The sequence below is a fragment of the Pyrus communis genome, chromosome 6 (genome assembly GCF_041283825.1).
Source record: "Pyrus communis isolate YQ-2024b chromosome 6, ASM4128382v1, whole genome shotgun sequence".
Taxonomy (NCBI): domain Eukaryota; kingdom Viridiplantae; phylum Streptophyta; class Magnoliopsida; order Rosales; family Rosaceae; genus Pyrus; species Pyrus communis.
Genome location: NC_142570.1, coordinates 20141036 through 20162552, shown reverse-complemented (window position 1 = coordinate 20162552; position 21517 = coordinate 20141036). Strand labels below are relative to the sequence as shown.

Genomic DNA, 21517 nt, shown 5'->3' with positions numbered 1-21517 from the left:
ATGCATAGTAGCAATATAGCGATTGTCCTTGAATTTGAAGGTGTTGAGTTCCTTCTATCTGGTGAAAGAAATGCATGTATGTAGTCTCCAAAAGCTTCCCCGTCTTCCTCTTGTTTCAATGAGTCATAATTTAATTTGGTTGTTGGACTTCAAAAATGTTTCAATTTCATGAAAATATAGGAACATGATTTTCAAGTAGGTTCGTAGCATAGAAAAACATGCCTTCAATTTCAGAGGTGAATTTTTTATCTTGATTATGATAATTAAAACATAATCTTGTTTAAATTATGAGATTATTAGGTAACCTTATTGTCATGCAATGGGAAGATGGCGTGCCTTTATTTCTCAGCAAATTCGTGTGGGCCTTGCAAGACTCTTACCTCTCAGATGATGAGACTTTATGAAATGCTTTGAGTGGGAGACAAAGAGTTTCATATAATTTTTGTCTCCTCCGACTGTGATGAGGAAAAATTCAATGAACACTTCCAAATGCACGCCATGGCTGACAGTGCTAATCTTCATAAAAGATTAATTAAGTGACATGTATGGCATAGAATGAACTTCGATACGTTGATTTTGGGTTTTTATTTTCTATAAGAATTCAATTAAAGGTAATATGGGAGTAGAGAGTAAGTTAAGTATAGAAAGAGGTTATATGAGTTCAAATAAAATTTCCATTTTCATTTTTATTTTGCGTTCTTCTAAAATTCCTTCTGCGCGGGGATTTGTGTTAAAAGAACCGCCTTTTATTAATTTAATAGAGGAAATTGTAATAATGATCATGACTATTGGTCCCTTAACTCATCAAAATGCACATCTATGGTCCTTTTTGTCAACTCCGTTAGAACTTCTGTCAAAATGAGTCAAATATTGCGCATGTGAGGTTGAATCAAGGGGCAAATATAAAAAACCAAATGAGGTCGCTCAATTTTAACCCAATTAGAGAATTTATCCCTCAACTTTACCAATGATAGCTCAACTTTAACCCAATTGTAACAATAGTCCTCCAATATGACTCATTCTGACGGAGTTGATAAAGGGAATTATAGCTGCACGTTTTGATGAGTTAAGGGACCAATGGTCATGACTTTTTAGTTGAGGAAACATTGCTCTAATTAGATTAAAGTTGATTGACCATTGTTACAATTTACTTGTTTAGTAAATCAATAATACTCTAACTTAACTCCACCCTACTTAGTTGGGTTGATCGGTAGGGAGGAGGTTCTCTCTCCTTCTAATTTCTCTCCTGTTCCCTTTATTTATATTTAAACGGTTACAATTAAATCACATCAATATTTTATATTTTTTGTAGAGATAATAATACCAAAAAAAGATAAAAAGAGAAGCGGGAGAGAGTTGAGAATGAGAAGGGAGAAAACCGATCGGTGACCAGCCCAAACCTTTTGATCATTACTATAAATTTCGCCCAAAACAAAATAATATAAATATCAAATGTACAGGACCCAATATTCCCTCCTCCAAAACCACCAAAATTCATCCTTCAATTCGTCTTTTCAAGCCCTCTCTTTCCGTTTACCAAAAAAAAGAAAAAGAAAAGAAAAAGCTCTCTCTTCCCACCAAAATCTGGGTTTTTTCTTTCCGTTCTCAAAGAGGGGTTCCATGGAGGTAGAGCAGAAGCAAGCTCAAGTGATCGAGCACTTCGTGAAGCAAGCCTCTAGTCTCCAGGGGTCCTCTCTCGTCAGCCTCATAGTCCAACTCACCTCCCATTCTTCTCTTTTCGCTTTCTCTGAGATTTTGGCTGTCCCCAATGTGCTCGAGGTAACTCTCTTTGCTTTCTTGTTGTTGCTTGCCTGAAAACAATTTGGGTTTTGTTTCAAATTTGTGCTTTTTGGTTAAGTGCTTTTAGATTCTGCTAGTCCCATGCTTTAGAGCTTCTGGGTATCCCTTAGATTTTCTAGTATTTGTTGATTTTGAAGGTAATTAGTGTTCTCGTTTGGGTTTTATGCAAGATTGTAAATTTGGGTTTGATTTAGTATGTGATCCCAATATTAGAAACTAGAAAGTGGTTTTTAATATCAAATTAGAATGAGTTCCAATATAATTTGTGTTTTATTTCAATATAGAAAATAGAAGGCGTTTTGAGAAATTTAAAACAAAGGGAATGTTAATCATATATCTGATATGCATGTTTGGTTAAATATGGAAAATATGGATACCCATTAGAGCCCAAAGAGATCACTTACTTAGTATTAATCCCGCATCGAAATTGGAGCCTAGTAGATGGTGTCTTTGATGAGCTAATTGAATTTGTGCTTTCTTTAGTGTTAACTAACAATCCAATAAAATTTCTTTTATTTTTCATGTTATTGATATAACTTTGTTTACTGGAATTGCGAAAGGTGAAATAAGGGGGTAAAGCATGCCGTCCCATTTTATTTTCTTTCTTTATTAGTGTAGTTAAGTTTTACTCTTGGTTCTCGATTTGACTATCAAATCACCATTCCTTGATTATCTTACTTGACATTGTTTGATTCTTGACCATATTATTTTTCTACTCTTGTAAATTAATTTCAATGCAGCTTCAAGGAACTGGATATGCTGTATACATTGATCTGCTTCGCCTCTTTGCTTATGGAACATGGAGCGACTATAAGAGTAAGAAACTTTCTGCACAAACTGCTTTGCACCACCTGCGGGGATACATTATATACTTTTATTTGTCCTTCAATTAAATTAACTTTTTTCATTTTGCCAACTAGTTAAATAAGGATGTTTTTCGTTGTTTGAAAACATTAGATGTTTGGTATTGGATACCAAAGGTTTTACAGTTTTCTAGAGTCTCGAAACTATCAAGGATTCATCTAGTCATAGTTTAAAATAGAAGGTGATATCAGTGATTGAAGATAGTTGAGGTTCAACCATAAGACCAATTGGCAATATATGGAGTAGCTCGATTACATATAAGCACCTGCAAGGTCCCTCCTTTCCCAGATGTAGGATTCATACTCTCAACACGCCCCCTTATGTGTGGCTAAGTTTCAAGCCTAGTATGTGGACAACACAAATCGAGTGAGGTAGAGCACGTGTGGCGGTTGGGCTTTACATGAGAGACAATATGCTCTGATACCATGAAGAAAGTTTAGGTTTCACCATAAAACCAATTGGCAATATGAGTAGTAGCCCATTACTTATAAGAACATACAAGGTTCCTTGTTTCCCTGATGTGGGATTCATACTGCGAACAAATTGGTTGCATGGATGTGGTGGGATTCTTCTTTTGGAGTGCCGACATTAGTTTTTTTTTTGTGGGGGTAATAATATATTCAAGAAAAAAGAATTGAAATTTGTATTTATTATAAGATGTCGAGTCCTAAAGATTAGCACCATTACAAGTCATGTGGTGGGTTGCGCCGGTGTCTATGTACCATGTGGGATCATAGTATTTGTGTGGAGCAGGAGGGACACTCGCTATGAAGGCTTGAAAGCCTGCACAAGGAGCCATGTTAAGACGGTGGGGGCAGGCTGTGAAATGGTTGCCGGGAGAGTTGCAGTGGATGCACCAAGAACCCCAGGAGCCACATTAGGTTGAGGACCCTAATTATTATCCTGCTGATAATTGCCACGTCCACGCGACCACGTCAATGACAAAAACCACCTCAACACCGGCCCAAACCACCATGGCGGGTGCTTGCTGCTACTATGGCTGGGGAACATACTGCTGTTGCTGCTGATGCTGGACAAGCAGCTGTTGCGGTGGAGGACGGTTTTGGGCAGCCATGAGGGCATGGGCAGGAGCAGTAGAATTAAGGCGATTACACTGATCCTCATAGGTGAGCAGACGAGCCCGCAAATTACTGAAGGAAGGAAGAGCATCCAGCTGCAGAATGGAAGTCACAAACATGACATAGTCTTCCCGAGTCCGCGAAGAAGATCTGAGTCAGACGGGCGGATGGATAGAGGCTAAATCATCAGCCAAGGACTTGGCCCCCTTCAAATATTCATGAATCGAGCGAGTGCCCTTGGTCATATCAAGAAGACAAAAAACAGAGATTCATTGAATTGGCAAGGGAGGCTTGGGAAAAGTGTTGATGGAGTGCATTCCAAATCTCCTTGGCAGAAGTCTTGCCAACAACGAGAGACATAGTAGATTCAGAGAGGGTGGAAACCAAGTAGCTGTAGACAAGTTGATCAACCTTGAACAATTGAAGATGCTTATTAGGTTGGGCAGGGGCATCGCCAGAAGCAGGCAGACGAGCAGCAGGCGCAAGAAACGAACTGTTGACGTACTTAAATAAATCATGTCCAAAGCGAAACAGGCGTATCTGAAAAGCCCAGGTAAGAAAATTGGTCACTGTAAGCTTAAGAAAGTGGGCCAGATTAGGGCTGGAGGGAGAGAAGCAGAGGCGATGGAGGGAACCACTGCAGATGATGTGGGGCGAGAAGAAATGGAAGAAGCAGAGATGGTACAGGTAGCTTCTGAAGTGGATGTGACATGAGAAGGAGAAGAAGGGGGGGGGGGGGGGTGAGACTTAAAAGTTGATGGTCCACCATAAAACCAATTGACCTGATGTGGGATTCATACTCCCAACTGTGATTGGTATGTTTTGGTGTGTTCTGGTATGCTTGCATATGCTGTGAAAAGCGTCATAGTTCTGGAAATGAAGGGTAACATTGATACATTTTCCTCTGGCAGGTTTGATATAAACCTAAACAATTGTAGAGCCTTGTCCCACCTATTCATGCTTATCCATTTTATCCCACCAGGGCTTATTTATTATATTAGTAGGATGCTGTTATATATTTTTTAATTATCCCCACCCATGTTGTTTTCTGTCCTCTTACTTTAATACTACACTAAATACTGATAAGACACTACTTTGAACTGGTACATCCATTAATCGTATTTGAAATGTCCAAACTCTAGGAGCCTGTTCTATTTCATTTTCCCCAAGCTAATTGTGTATGTGGTCATTTTGTATTTTTTCCTTTTCTGTATCACCACATATTCAAGACACTATTTTATGAATATGTTTTTCCTTAAATAGCATTCTATCCCATCATAGCATGCCATCTTTCATTATGACGTAAAAGAAAAATTTTGCGGTTATATACTTAAAAAGGCAGAGTTTCTGAACCTTGATTCCATCACCTTTAATACTTCAGGAAGGGAGTGATGAAAATTAGTTCAGTAAATAGCAAAGTTATTGCGGTATGTTACACAACTTCATAATAACTGAGAGACCAGCTAGTGTTAGGAGCCTTCTTGGTATGCATACATTGACAAACATTACCTGCAAAACTAAAAGTTGTCCTTGTTCATTGTGTACTTGTTGTACAACGTCATGGGGACAATCAACAATATTATTATCAAGCCACTGTTGCCTTTCATTAGTGCTCAATGTGTAAGGCAGCTTAGCGCTTCAGTTTATTTGATTGTTTGGGATCTAATGATGTGAAATTGTCAGGTCTACTTATGTTACTACTACATAAATTATCTCTGTATTGGACGAGATGTTGTTTAAGGAGCCATAAGATCTTAGATGAGTCATATTTTTAGTTGTTTCATTGGATTTTGACATTGGCAGTGACACTTGAAATTTTTATATTCCTTATTTCACATACCTATGAATGAGAAATTTATTGACTGAATGAGTGGCAGGTAATGCTAGCCGTCTTCCACCACTAGTCCCAGATCAAATCACCAAGCTGAAGCAACTTACTGTGCTTTCTCTAGCTGAGATGAACAGGGTATAAGAATTAGCTCGATATCATACTCTTATTGCTGGACCCTATTTTTATAGTTGCAGTCTGGTTATATCTTACTTGAAATTGCCGACTAGTCCCTTATTGGATTATGGAACTTACACTAATGCAGTTTAATATCTCTTAAAATTTCTTACAATGGTCAAATATTTTACTTTTGTGCCAGGAAAGAAAGCTACCTCATTTTTCCATGTGTAGAATATAGGGGCTTTGGGTGAAATTGCTTTAGTTCGTGTATTTCTCAAATCAATGTTCATATGAGATTTCTCAAGGTCTTGTTGCCTAGGTGGTAAAAAGCTTGCTTTTGAAATTCTGAGACAAAGTAAGGCTAGAACTTTTTTATCAGTGAAGTTGGAAGTTGCATTAGATGAAGATAGCAAAGATTCAGAGATTGGGGGATAAAAAAGAGAGGAAGAAGGAGGATCAGAAGAAATTGTGGCTATTCCTCTCCAGTTTATGTATATGAGCAGGACAAAAGAGAGTGGGCCTAAAAAAAAAAAAAATTTAGTGGACCTACTAGTGAACTTAATTTTTGCATCCCAAATGCTTACCAAAAATTACTCACATAACTAGGAAAGAAACTACAGGCAGAACTAAAAATGATCACATAAAAATTGTCCAAACTAGGAGGTCTATTCTAAGCCTATCTAAATTGTTGAAGGAGAGCTGATAGAACATTTATTTCTTCATTACCCTATACTCTGTGACTCTGGCAGAAACTGTTTAGACCATTCTGTTTTCTATATGACCATGACTCTCAGTATTGGCCACACAAATATCAAAGGTACCATGCTCTATGTGATCACTACCTCTGTACCACCACGGCCTCCACTAGAATAAACCATTGTTGACCTTCTTTGGGGTATGTGAGGAAACCACACGTCCATGCTTCTTTCTCTATAAATGGGAAAAGGCTCGTGCAGCAGTAGGAACTTCTTCAGCCACTAAAATGTTGGTTCTTATGCACAAAATACTCAGAATTCATTATAGGCATAAGTTAGGGAAACTGAAACTATTCTTACTCTTTATGTTTTTGTAAGTAAATGTTGACATAGGGTAAGCCTCCCATGATCCTTTCAAAATCAATATTATGCACTAAAAGTTGTCTCCTTTTCTGGTGGTTATCATATTTTACGAAGGTGAGAAAAGATGGGGCAAAGAGATGAAAAGGGGAAGGGAGCCTCAGAAAAAATTATAGCTGCTGTGGTGCTGCCTCCTCAAGTTTATTCATTATATGCTCTACGGAATAGTGTGGGCCCACTTGCAAACATAAGTTGCCTCAAATGAATCATGATAGCGTTCTCCTATAAGACCAAATTAAAACTAGAAACAAAAATAAGAATAAATACTTCTCATATATAGTGATTCTAATAAGTTTAGGTAAATTATTTCATGGCTGGCTCTAAATGCTGTTTATAAGATGACTACCCCCTTGTTATGTGCTGTGGAAGATATCTTCCTGAGCTTTATCATCGTTAGAAGTTTTCCTCAGGGATTTCTGGGAGTTTGATGTTGGCTGGAAACCGGAGGGAAAAGTAAAATAATCAAAGGATAGTACGCATCCCTTGACTTATAATCTACACTATTATTGAAGAAAACCCTCTTTATCAACCAAAGAGATAAAATAGTTATGTCCCTTTTATGTAACATAAGTCTAATATTATATTTAAAAACTAAGGGTACTATCCTGACTTTGCTATCCTACTTTCTCTCTTCCACATCCCCCTTTTTTTTCTCTATTTACCTTTCTTCTTCTGCAGTAACTTATCCTTCATCACATGCATAACATGTTGAAGGGTTTCTAGACTTCTTTAAAGAAAAGCAAAAGGATTTGGAATATTTTTTATTTGGCCCCTTTTATTTCATGGAGAAAATTGGCTGGATTAGGTTAGAAAAGCAAACACAGTTTGCCAAAACATCTGGGTGTTTGTTGCTGGTGGAAACTAGCTGGGGTATTGGGAAAATCACTTTATCCTTTGGCAGTGTGCAATGTGGGCTTCTTTTTGGGTTCGATCAGAAAGAGGTAGGTTGTTTAATTCCTTTTGGGATAAAATTAGTTTCCAGCTTCTAGTTCCATTTTTATTAAAGGGTAGGGGGTTGGTGTTTGAATTGAGTAGTGGGACTTTTTTTTTTTTTTCTGTTGATAGAATTAGACTGGTTATGATGAACTTATTACCATGATTGTAGCTGTAGCTTTTCTTCCTTACTACAACAACAACAACGTCGGCTATATGAATCCTAGAACGCCATTGCGGTCCGTTGTGTATCATGTCTTCCGTTAGATCCAAGTACTAAGTCTTTTCTTAGAGTCTCTTCCAAAGTTCTTCTAGGTCTTCCTCTACCCCTTCGGCCTTGAACCTCTGTCCAGCTTTTCTTCCTTACTAATTAATAAAATTATGTTCTTATCCAAACAAATACCATGGTGGGTATCCTGTCCTTTCGTCTTGAATATCCAATGAACATTCTTTTCCTTCCTAAATTCCTGATCTTAGAGTAATATAGCTGACATATGGACCTTCTGAGTTGGTAGGTATTCTACAGTTTCTAAAGTTTTCTGTTTTTACCAGGTTATATCATACGATCAACTTCTTGAGCAGCTTGATCTTTCAAATGTGCGCGAACTTGAAGACTTTCTTATCAATGATTGCATGTATGCGGTATGTGCCCCCTATTCATTAATGAGAAAAAAAAATGTCATAAATTCCATTGGTTTTAAAAGAAAAGAATATATTTGTTCTCAATTTATGAGATGATTTCTTTCAAGCCAGTAATAAGGAAATACTGAAAGGGTTGCAAGCTGAAAAAGGCTAATCTTTCATTGTCTTATGTATAGGGCATAGTCAAAGGGAAGTTGGATCATTTGAGAAGATCTTTCGAGGTTGGATATCCTTGATTATTACATTTGACTCTTTTGATGATTTCCTATATGTTTTGGATTCAATGTTCTATCTTAATCATCATTTTATTTCCAGGTTCAGTTTGCAGCTGGGAGGGATTTGAGACCTGGACAACTAGGGAATCTGATACAGACTTTAGATGATTGGTATGCATATTTCTGTATTTAGTTGGTCACTCTGTCTGTGGTCTTTTTCCCACTCTCATCATTTTGTGTATTTGCACTCTTCCCTTAATTTATTAAATGAGTGAGGCGTGGGTCTTTTTCCCACTCATTTTGTGTATTTGCACTTTTCCCACTCTCATCTAATTCAGTTTTCAAAAGAATGAAACTTGAAAACTCGAGTACTTTTCCGTTTTCATTTATTTTTTATTTATTTTTTATTTTTTAGAAAACTGAAAAGTGAAAACAAAAGCTTACATCATGATAAACAAATTGTTACCTGGACATTTTCTGTTCCAAAAACGTTTTTTTAGTTATCGTAATGTAGAAAAGAGTACTGTTTAAAAAATCTTGAGTAGATGATGATTATAGTAATAATTTGAAACTATCAGGCTAGACACTACAAACAATGCGCTTCTGACAATTGAAGAGAAGATCAAATGGGCAGATAAAAAGTGTGAGTTGGATGCAATACACAAAAAGGCAGTCAAGGACAGGGTGGAAGAAGTAAAGAAGTCTGTCAATAACAAGGTAAGTTGAATCCATCATCAACCTATGTAGTCATAATTTTGTTTTGTGTTATTTGTGATGCACCATCTAGGATTGCTTCTCTTTTCTTTGCTGGAGTCATAAGATGTCCTATAAGGGAAAAAAGGCCAGGGCCGCCAGGCTTATCTGGGGGTGCTTGGTTCTGGCTGTGCTATGGGTGGTATTGTTGGAAAGAAATAAAGGATTTTTAAACATTATGTGGGAGTAGGGGTTGAGTAACGGGACAGAGCAGTTTTTGTCAGCTTTCTGGGCTTCATTTCTACTGAGTTTAGTGTCTTCTCTTTTATTTGGCTTGACTGGCAGGCAGAGGTTCTTTAGTGTGTCTGAGAGTTTTCGGTTATTTAGCTTTTTGTTGTTTATCTTTTCTTCCTCATCTTTTCGGAATAAAAAAAAATGAAATATAAGAAAAAGGTAGATGAGATGCCTTTGTGGGTATGCATTAGTTAAGTTTTTGGTTTCCATATTGTGGACTGCCACTATTCTTTATATGTCTAGGACAAATTTCCTTTTTGTTTTGTATAGAAGAGCTTTTATCAAACTTGGCAGCATGCTAGGAGCCTAGAACCAAGATACAACAAATTTCATACAACTTCAACCTGTCAAAATACAGAAAATATTCCAAATAAAAGGGCAAGCAATTAAAACTGTTTCCTTTTTCAAAAACTCTAGAAAGTTTACCTCCACGGATCCCAGTTTCTGTTGTTTTCTCTGTATCAAAAGCTGTGAGAATTAGGGGTACCTACTTGGGGGAGACTCAGAAGCTTGGTTAACTAGGATTCTTTTTCATGTACTTCTAAAATGCCCTGGGGAGGGAGGGAGGGAGAAATTTTCGTGGTTGTGATATATATTGGTCAACTTGTTTTACTTACTTGGCACAGGGTGGGCGAGACTTCCAAGCCATTGATGACATTCTGTTTGGTGAAACAGCTGGACTAATGGACTATGAAGAAGATCGAACCCGAACCAAGAGGTATTAAAATTCAGACATCTTAACCATGTGTTTTTATTATACCTCCACCCCTTCAAAATTAAAATGTCTGTATCAATGGCGATGAACCAAAGTGATGTGTGTTAATTACTGTGGCCTTGTTGACAGTATGAGCATATCCATTCGGTTCAGGCTAGCATATAATGTATGGATTGCATCAGAAATCATTCCCTTTTAATCTTATGAAATTCGTATTGCAGGAGGAGGTCGCCAATAAGTTGACGAGTGCAAGGAGTGGGTTTATATCTGGAGCACTGCCATATTCAGAGAGCTTAATTATTTCATGCTCAGTTGCTTAAGGATGGTTGTATAGCACACTTGCTTGCGTAGAGACATTTCGAAACTTCATGTGTATTTATAACTTAGAACTGGTGTGGCAAAATTAGTTTCCGACAATCCATTCCTAGAGTGATGATTTTGGTTTTTCAAACTGGTCTTTTTTTTATATACAATTTTAAAGGTTCATCCAACGGAGTGCACTTTATTGCAGTAAGTCGAACTTTTTAGTAAAATTCTAGTTTTCCTTGGAATATATCTTTGGGAGTGCTTCATAAAGAAGTGCTTTTATAAACCTAAAGAACTTTCACATTTTGGTCAAATGCAGTAAGTTGCTTTTGGATCTGTCAGTAGGAGCTTGATGGATTTGCTATGCTAGGACATAAATATGATCATTCATGTGTCTGGTTTGCTAATAAATGCTAATATGTTTGGTATAACGATCCGTCAAGGATCTTATTTGTAATTTGGTTCTTGTTTAAAAAAAAAAAAAAAAAAAAAAAAAAACATTTGGATCTCACACCGTTCTAATTTCATTTGTAACTAGCTTCTAGGCATGCACTCATGTGCGCGCCAAAAACTTGTTCTTGTTTTCCTTTAAAATTCTTCTACGTTAGGTGTTAGTATTACAACGCATATTGCATATAAAACCTTACTTACAAGTACAACTACCTGCAATCAAGGTTCTAAAAGACGCTAGGCACTAATCGAGCGGCGGACTGGGGCTTAGTGCCTAGGCGCCTAGGCAGGCGCTTAGGCGGACTAGGCGGATTTAAGTAAATCTATTATATTTCGTGTAAATAAGTGTTTATTTATACTTAAAACTACAAAATAGAATGACTTATATATTATGACGTATTGGAACATAATGAAAATATGGGAAGCAAGCATATAAAGTATGTTTATTTAAGTATTCAACAAGTCTCTTACAATTTATTGAAAAAAATAAAATGCAAAATGAAAATTATTTGTTTTCTGTCTAAGTCGCAACCTAGGCAGGTGCCTGGACGGGCTAGGCGGGTGCCTCAGCAAGTCTAGGAGCCATTTCTTAATTTTCAAATACCTAGGCATTAATCGGGACGGTTGTCAGCCGTCTAGCGCCTAGACGGTGCTCGGCGGGGATTTTTAGAACAATGCATGTAATTTGTCATACAATGGCCTGAGACAAAAGGCAAAATCTACAAGTGCATTTCTACAACCCTAATAGAATGATATTCTACTTTAGACTAATCTTGAAAGAATAAAATCCTAATTAGAATTCCATTTCTACAAATATTGTAACCAGATTTCCTTCCTACTTAGGAATCCTAATAGTTATAGCCCGAGGGTCATGACCAACGAGGAAGGGCTTAAGTTGATTAAGCCATAGAAGGTAGTTTGATTAAGTTTGAGAAAGTGACTGGTGTTAGGCCCGGACAACTATGAAAACACCATAGAAAAGAGAGAAAGGTCGGCTGAGGAAGTTGGAAAACCCGGGGCAAGAACAACTAGGGTTTTATGGTCGTTTGAAACTCGCATGCATCTTAGCTCCCAAGACTTTTTCATGGAATTCTAACAATTTCTTTTGATCCTCAAAAACCCACAGGAACTAAATTGATGCTTCCACATCGATAGCATGAGTAGGTTGGGTCAGGCTGGATTTCCTTGTGTGCATGTAATATATTAAGGTAACAATTATCACACTTATGTTTTGCCTTATACCTTGATCCTCTTTTCCATTTTTCCATTATAAAAAAAAAAAGGATTTTGAAATCAATAAAATATGGGTGTGAAAACTACATTTATTGAGAGTGGTAAGGGCAAAGCCATAAACTTTTTTATGGGTAGACTAGCTAAAAAAAAAAAAATCACCCTAAAATTAAATGATATTTTTTGTTACCTACGTGTTGTATACAAAAGTTTAAGTTTAACTTTTGTATTTGTATACTTTAAAATCTGCTTGTCATAAACTCAATAAGCATCGCAATTGCAAACTATAAAAAATACAATAAACCATCCAGTTTCACATGTATCTAGATGCAAATACAAAAAGAAGGTAGAAAACTTGATACATTAACTATCTCAATTACAACTTCACAACTAGCAGAAAACAAAACAATGAAAGTAGAAGTAAAGACAATCTTAAAAAAAATTGATTGAAAATAATATAAAGCCAACCGAATCAAAGCATAACTTGAACAAAATGACATCACAATTTTCATGATAATTTTTATATTTTTAGTTGTGCTAAATATGTACTGGGCTAGTTTCATTAGAAAATAATTCTTCTTGCACTTTCTTCGTCTATTATATTATACCATACACTAAAGTACATACATATTGCCACAAATCCTTCCTAAACTACAGCCCACCGTAGCTTTTGACGTGGCTCCGCCATTGAGTGGTATTATGGAATGAAAAGAAAATTATATATTTGCTTTCTTTGAGAAAATTGTTTAGATGACATGTATATGAACATTTTCCTTAGTTTTTGTCAAGAGATATGTTTACCCAAAAAAGTCAAAAAACTGAAACATTTCTTAGCAAGTTGAGAAGATACATGTTGCTTGCTTGGAAGACTAAAGATTCAAACATGTGAGTAAATTGGAGACATTTGAATAGTTGAGACGTTGAAAGAAGGACGTATCCTGGATAAAAAATTCAGGTGGGCTAAACTTTGAAGACAACTATCAAAGTAGGAAAATTTACTTGCTTGCTGCGGAAAATTTTGAAAACCGAGAATTTTTAATCTACTCAATGACTTTTAGTCCTCATTTTTCAAAATTTTCTTACAGCTTTAATAGGAGTTTTGTGTTAAAGAGAATTTGACTTAAAAAGTTAGTTTACTTAATATTATTCTAATGGTTCGTTTACAAATTCGTAATCAAAATAAGAGAAATTAAGTTGAGGAAAAATTAGAATAAAATAAAATTAGAATTAGATTCTTGTTGAAATTTGTAGAAATCCAAAATTTAATTTATTGTTATTTTTAATTTCAAATAGGAAATAGTTTTAGCTTTGTTTTATTTTAACTTAGCCCAACCTTTTATAAGGGGCCAAACAAAAAACAAAGACCTCTCTTTTTAATCTTCTAATCGACAAGGAGAAATTTCTTAGTATCATCTGCCTCCTCATACTTATCCCTTTCATAAAATAATATTTTTCCAATACCCTATTTTGCTGACTAGTGTAGGCTATGCAACTGGGAGGTGGAGGTTTTCTAGAAAACGGTGGAAGCCTAAGCAGGAGGTGGAGGAACTAGGGGTGTCGTGGAGGGAGGCAGATTCTCTGCCCTTCCATTTCTCATTCTTTTTATTTATGTGGTTACGATTAAGTCACTTTAATATTTTATATTATTATTATTATTATTCTTTTTTGTCTCATTATCTCGATAAAAAATAATATAAAATATTAATCTGACTTAACCATGACCACATAAAATAGAAAAGCAGAACACGGAAAGTGAAGGGGTAGCTGTCGTGGAGAGTCTATGGCTGCAGGTGGCAATCATGGTGGTTTTAGATTGCTCTGTAAGCAGTCTATATAGTTGCGGAAAGTCTAGGCTTAGGTTCCAATCTTGAATTTTTTATTTTATTTTATTATTATTTTTTTTTTTAAGAAAAAATATTTGAAAGTTTTAAGTTTTAACGATAATGATAAAATAAAGGGTAAAATAAATAGTATCAGGATTGATTTTTTAATGTACAAATATGAATTTTCATTAAAATGAACAATACCGCAGCTTTTCATTGAAGTTCCTTTTTTTTTTTTCCTATAAATAGTTGCACTTTGAATAGAAATTTTTATATCATCTTTTCATATCTCTCAGGCACGTTGCATATGGTAGTTCTGCACGCATAGTATATATATAGTTTAGGATAAATATCAGTTTATTACTCTCAGATTTCGTGGTTTTCAACATTTGGTACATGAATTTTTTTTCGTCCCAAAGTCATACCTAAAGTGTTAATTTTGGGACAGTCTCATATATCTGTTAGTCTGGCTGTTAAGTCTTCCGTTAATGCAACACCCATGTGGACAATGACTAGACGTCATGTGTCATTAAGGGAGTACACGTGGAAATTAAAATTTAAAAAAAAAAAAAAACAAAAAACAAAACCCACCCGTCTTCTCCCTCCCCCAACCCTCTCCCTCCCTCCCTTCTGCAACCTGTACCCTTCATTCTCTCTGCTCCGAGGTCCTCTCCCGCCACTCTGACCCCCTCGCCCAACTCTCTTCCCTTCACCACGCCCAGCTCTCTGCCCTCTCCACCATACGATCTTCCGTTGCCGCCCTCTAGTCCTTCATTCACCACACCCGATCCGAGTTCTCCGACCCATTCGCCTCTATCCGCACCCTCACCATCCAGCTCCAAAATCCATGTCTCATTCGATCTTCTGCACTACTCTAATAGAGCCTTCCGCTTCTTCAGTAAACTCGGATCCCTCACGTCCGATGACCCCGAGCGGCTCGATCTCGCCAAGGCCACTCAACTCCATTGCGAGATCTTAGCTCTCTACAACGAGTACGACCTCACCGGCATTGATGTGGTCGATTCTGAACTCGAGTATGTCAAAAAGACTGGAGACCAGTTGCGTACAGAGGAGAGAGGGATGGAAGGTTTGAACCAGGCCGAGATGGGGACTAGACTGTAGGTGTTTTACAATTTGGGGGAGCTGAGGCAGGCTATGGATCAGAAGAGATGAGGGAAGGTAGGGTTGCAAAGGAAAGAAGGGAGGGAATTTTTGTTTTTTTTTTTTGAAAATTTAATTTCCACGTGGACCCTTTAATGACACGTGGCATCCAGTCATTATCCACATGGGCGCCACGTCATCAGTTAACGGAAGACTTAAGACTATCCCAAAATTAACATTTTAGGTATGACTCTGGAACGAAAAAAAACTTCATCTACCAAATGTTGAAAACCGCGAAACTTGAGGCTAGTAAACTAATATTTACCCTATAGTTTATATGTAGAGAGAAGAATTAGAAAATAAAAGAGAGTAGAAGAAATACACAGTGTTAGGAGTGATCAAGGAGCTTGCTCAAGTACGTGGAGCTTAGTTATATATTGCAGTAGTGATGTAGATGTTCATTTTAGTTTTGAAATTGAGGACAGGGAGTTTCTTGGGGAACTTATCATTATTGGGGTATTTGTCTTGTTTAAACTTTGTGAAATATGTGTTATACTTGATATATCTTTATAGCTGATATAAGTGTGGTATTCATATTACTGTTATTGTCGATAATGAAACCAAACTAACACACCCCGACCTGGAATATCCACCTGGACATCCGAATCGAGTTGTGCTGGTCGATACCCAGAAAGTGACAAAGTCATAAACTGATGTGATGTGGAAAGTGCTACTAATTTAAACCTAAAGTAAGTAATTCTAGAGTGCGCATGTGAGAAGGACGAACCCATTTAACACAAGTGATGTTCAGAGCATAAGTAAATTGCAGTGAAAACATCATAAGGACATTTATACCGAAAGAAAAAGTCTCCTACATGAGCTTTTACTAGCAATCCTCGTCGTCATGAAACTCCTGCCATTAAGATCCTGGAGGGGCAAAAAACAAGGATGAGTGCTTGAAAATAAAGTTTTGTAAAACCTTTTTGAAAAGTGTAATATTATAATAATAGTACGTAATATGTACCTGGCAGTGGATATCGAAACATTGTTGATTATACGCATATCATTTCATGTTGAAGCGGATGGATTTTATTGGTTTATTTGAGAATGGGATATGGAAATGGAACTATCTTTTGTGTTCAACTCTAGTAGGAACTAGCAAGGGTGGTAAAAGTGAAATTATAAGAATGATATGACGTAGTGGAGACTCTAGCAATCGAGAGAAGAACAAGATGACCAACAAAATGAGAACTGGGATGATTGAGTTACCGGGGTTAGTTTGTATATCAGAGAATTTGGACCACCCCTGTAGTGATAAAATGCATAGTATAAGATGTGCAGGTCCGCGCGTTTTATTATAAAATTGATGGATTGGGTGATTGAAGTTAAGCTCCATTCATGGTTTATTAGTTAAATTGTGATTAATGATACAAATGTTATAATTGATTATGTGTTGCATGACACTTGGTTTAGCCTTGACAATTATCCTTGATAATACTTATGTCCCTTTGAGCTATGGTCTCGCTCACCCTATATATTTTAGACCTTGCAGGTTTGGTACAAGATTAACAAAGGGTAGAAGAGCTAAGATTGTGTTCAATGAGGGATTTTAAGGTTTATATTTTATTTTGTACACCCTGTAAAAATTTTGGAGTTATTTTATAAGAGAAGTCTTTTTGTCGATTTTATTTTTAATTTTACTCATGCATCGGGCGCAAGTTTATTTTTTCACTGACCCAGGGTCTGAGGCATGACAAAATTGTTTAGTAAAATTTTCAAGAATCAAAGTAGGAATAGTACTGAACCATATAAGTTATCTACTAATTCACATAATCTGAGTAAGAATCAATGTTATTACTAAAATGCCCCTATTTTAGTAATATATTTTAGGAAAATACCCAAAAATGGGACAATTTCTTAATTTTGGAAACAAAATGGGACAAACCGGCCATACATAAGCCATGCACACCATGCACAAAACCTTAATAAAATACCCATATATAAATGAGTTATTCCTCACTTTCTCTCCCCAATTTTTTGATTTCTCTTTCTACTATCTTTTTCTCTCTCTTCTCTCACTTTCTCTCTCTACTCTCTCCTCTTTCCTCAGATCTCTGAGCTTCGATTTCGAAGAGATTGAAGTCCAAAGAGAGGCGAGAAGAGTGAGCTGGGCTTTGGGTTCACCTCATAACTCTGATTTCAAACAAAGGGATGCGAGATGAGGTGAAAAGAGTGAGCTGGGTTTTGTACCATATTTTCTGTTTTGGCCGGAAAGTTCCATTTTTTTTTAGCGACTGAAGCTTTGGCAGGCATAGTAAGGTAGAGTGTTTAGTTCCAAGTTCCTTCATCAATGATTTATAGAATAAATGGGTTGTTTAGGGTTTGTGTTTCATGTTGGGGTGTATGGGTTGTAGAATAAATTTCAAGTTTTGACATGCTACAAGAGTGGATGGAACAATTTCTGGTTCAAGTGATCAATTGCAGAAATTTGGGAAATTTTTTCCGTAATGTGCAAGTGGTGTGCATACGGTGTGCATGGCTATATCTTAATATAAGAAGTGGGAATGTTCACTAGTTACAATGCACGTATGTTTTGCCTCAGAATTTAGCGAGTATGACCACAACCTAGTTGTCCTCGCCTAAAAAAACAAAATTAAGAAAAAGTTTAAAGGACGTTAAGGGTTATGCGTGTCCGTGAAATAACGACAACGAGTATTATATTTTCGACGTGCACGGTTAAGCGGTGGTTGATATATGTAACAAGCCTTTTTAAATTGTCACTGTAACCTTATATACATAACAATTATAGTTTAATTGTATCCACTATACCAATATGTTGTCGTTAAAGTTTCTCTCGTTCTGTGCATATGATGCGCATGTATTGTACATATTATGTGCATGTGGTGTGCATATAGTTTATTATGTGTAGATGGTGCGTATTTACATCTATGATACTCTTCGCATTAACGTAGTTTACTATTTTTCCTTTCATTCAGAGGCAGATGCTGCAAATACAAAAAAAGCGAATGAGTTCATGACACAATTTTCTTTTATTTAGTTGGGTTTTTTCATGCCCATTCAAACTGCAATTTTTTCAAATCCTTGAAATATTTGAACCCAATCAAATTTGATACCAAATTCAAATTAATGAATCTTCGATTCTTCATGTAAAGTTTAAGGTCATTTATCTGATTGCTTCATTTTTCTGATTTCGAAAAAAGAGCTGTGAGCTATGTTTTTTGGATTGAGCTCAAATATATAAGCATAACATATACATGTCCTGTACATGTCAATATATATAGTGCATGATTCATTGTGACCGGAATGTGTCACCATATAAGCAGTGAGATACATGTTTAGGTACCGTTTTTAACCTTTGTATGTGATTTGGGGAAAGATTGGTGCGGATTGGACGAAGGGGAGGATTTTCCAGTTTTCTAGGAAATGTAAACCGTGACCATCTGACCACTTTCAGTTCAATTTCCCGACCAACATCGACCATTATTGGGCTTCCAATAGGTATAGATCGATTCCTTACATTTCCATCTTCAAGTTGGTTTTTGTATCATCGAATTTGGTTAAGAAATTAGCTTGTTTGGAGCTCGGGAAGTTAACCTGCAATTTGCAAAAATTGCATGTTTCATGAGGAAGGCGCGTGGGCACATGTGGGAAGCCACATCGTGGTGGCGCATACGGCACATGGCTGCCACTGCTGCCACCTTGTAGCAGCGTGTTGAGGAACCCGAGGTTCCTCCTTAGGTTTCTCGACATGCCGAACCCGAATCCGCTGTCCATTTTCTGAAATTCGACCATTTTAAAATAGTTTCTTTATTAGCCGTACTTTGTACGAAAACGAGTAATTATGTTAGTATGTTATATTTATGTAAATGGTTTCTTTTCTAGGTGAAACGCATCGCGAGGATCTTCGATGCCTGCAAGGCGGGTCCGACTCGACGACATGAATTGTGAGTGGGTCTTTTCTTTGATATATATATATATATATATATATTTATTGGTTAGTTTCCATATATATACATTTATTAATAAATCCTCTACGTGATTGCCATGATTAAATTAACGTTTATAAGAAATGCTTTATTGTTGGGAAATGATGAAATAATCCTACGGGATGCACATGTAAGCTTACTATAAGAAGATGCCTTAATTATATTTATGGTCATGAATAGTGTTATATCGACTAGAATTGTTGAATTGCTGTGTCATGATTATATTTATGTTATCTGCTCATCGTTTGTTGCACCAGTATTAGTACTAGCCCGGGTCAGGGCCAATCTTTCACATGTATGTGCACATCGCACCGTACGCTCACTTTGGATCCATTGTAGGTGTCAGTCATGTCCTAGATTGCTAATAGGCAATTAGGACTCGTATGTGCTGCGCATAGCGCCAATCTTCATGTCATTGTAGTATTAGAGCGTATATCATTGTTACACCCAATCATGTTCATGTCAGAATAACTTTGCATGAACTCGTGTATCAGCATGTGTCGATGAGCACTTGATATGATATGTTCATTTACGCGAAAATATGTGATTTCGGACGTCATATATTTATTTACGAAAGTTGTGATGTTTGGCATCCTTGAAATACCGCTGGCTATGGTAAGCATTTTTATACTATACGTAATATGTATAATTTGAAAACTATATTTGTTTCACGAGGCGAAATGTCATTTGTGATGGGAAATGTCAAGCTCAAAACCATAAATTAAACGAGAAAGAGATAGAAGGAGACGACTGTGCACAGCAGCACAGGTACACGTGTAAAGGAATTGTGTGGAGCTTAACAGATATGTTATATATGTATAGATGTATGTATGCGTGTGTGGAGCTTAACAGATATGTTATATCCTAAGTACATTATAATGCACAGTCATCAATAAACTTGATGTAGATTATATGTTCTTCAGAATCTTTTTATAGTGAATTTGAAAAACCACCATGAAAACTGTAAGTAGATGGATAAGCGTTAAAGGTACTGTAGTTAGTTCACCTCATTACACACAAAATCAGTAGTAAAGTTCTTTTCTCAGACTGTAATGACAACTTAAGTATTTTATGTTTTTAAACTATGAATGTAGACCATTGATTAAAGTTTACCACGTGCAGAAGTCAAAGATAATGTAATGAAGCCAACAAGGGTCGGTTCAGTTGGTAAGAATCGTTCTCTTCGCTAGATTAAGGTCAATGTTCGAGCCCTGCTACACTAAATACCTCTTGGTGCATGATCTGTAAAAAAACCAAAAAAGTGAGTTAAGACCCCCTCGGTAAGTTATCAAAAAGGTTTGTGGCATACCTAACCCTGGGATGGGATAGCTTCTACTCCCCCTAAACTTTTAACAAACAAACACAAAAAAAATTAATGTAGTCACTACAAAAAAAAAAAATAATAATAATAATAATAAAAAGGCTTTCCCGACTACTATGCCAGTGAATTTTATCGTCGAGCAAGGTCAATTTTCACTGGAAAAGTGACATATCCTTATTACAAAAGACCTTACCCGACGGCCACAATAAATTTTGCCAGCACAGATCTCTCACAGTGAATCTAAGACGACGAAAGAGTAACACTTGTAGGGAATATGTTTGTCGACAAAGGCAATCTTTCTCGACGAAATATTATTCTCCCAAGCTTTTTACCGGCACAATTATTTGACTAGAATGAATCTTTATGCCGTCAAAATGTTTGACATAAACGCTTTAGCGGCAAATTTTTTGCCTCAAAAGACCCCTTTTGTCGACGAAAATATGTTTCGTCATGATAGATATTAAATTTTGGAAAAAAAAAATATATATATATATATATATATTCCTCTAGCTAAACAGGCTGTAGAAGAGGAAAATATACTACTTTGTTTCAATAAGATACAATTATTGAGAGAAATATTAAAAAAATAGAAACCCTTAATATTCATTCTTAATACAAATTCATGTTTTGAACTGTAAGTACATGACGAATGCTACTAAATATAAATAATTTTGGTTTATTGCTCTGAAGTTTTTTAGTTTTCAACATTTGGTACATCAAGTTTTTTTCATTCTAGAGTGGTACTTGAAGTCATAATTTTGGGACACTTGCATATATCCATTAAGGTTGATGTTAAATCAGCCATTAACTAGTGATATGACGTCCATCTGGACAATGACTGGACCCCACGTGTCAATAGGGGCCTATGTGGATATTAAAAATAAAAAAAATTATAGAAATTAAAAAAATTTGGGCAGTCTCCTACCTCACCCCCGACCCTTCCTCCTTTCTCTCATATGCATCCATCATTCCCCTTCCCTT

At 36.4% G+C, this 21517-nt stretch overlaps 1 protein-coding gene across 3 annotated transcripts; it reads left to right on the top strand.

Moving 5' to 3' along the window:
- Positions 1-326: 326 nt before the first annotated feature.
- LOC137711361 (COP9 signalosome complex subunit 7) lies at positions 327-10789 on the top strand. 3 transcript variants are annotated; one of them, XM_068450589.2, is made up of 9 exons: positions 327-1779; positions 2541-2616; positions 5621-5709; positions 8292-8381; positions 8558-8602; positions 8697-8767; positions 9175-9313; positions 10259-10301; positions 10520-10789. In XM_068450589.2, exons 1-8 carry the CDS (start codon positions 1453-1455, stop codon positions 10265-10267), a joined length of 846 nt encoding a protein of 281 aa, XP_068306690.2. In that variant the 5' UTR covers positions 327-1452; the 3' UTR covers positions 10268-10301; positions 10520-10789. The 3 variants fall into 3 exon arrangements, with proteins under 3 accessions (XP_068306690.2, XP_068306689.2, XP_088552035.1); XM_068450588.2 differs by having other exon boundaries at positions 10210-10301; XM_088695909.1 differs by lacking the exons at positions 10259-10301; positions 10520-10789 and having other exon boundaries at positions 9175-9322.
- The last annotated feature ends 10728 nt before the right edge of the window (positions 10790-21517 follow it).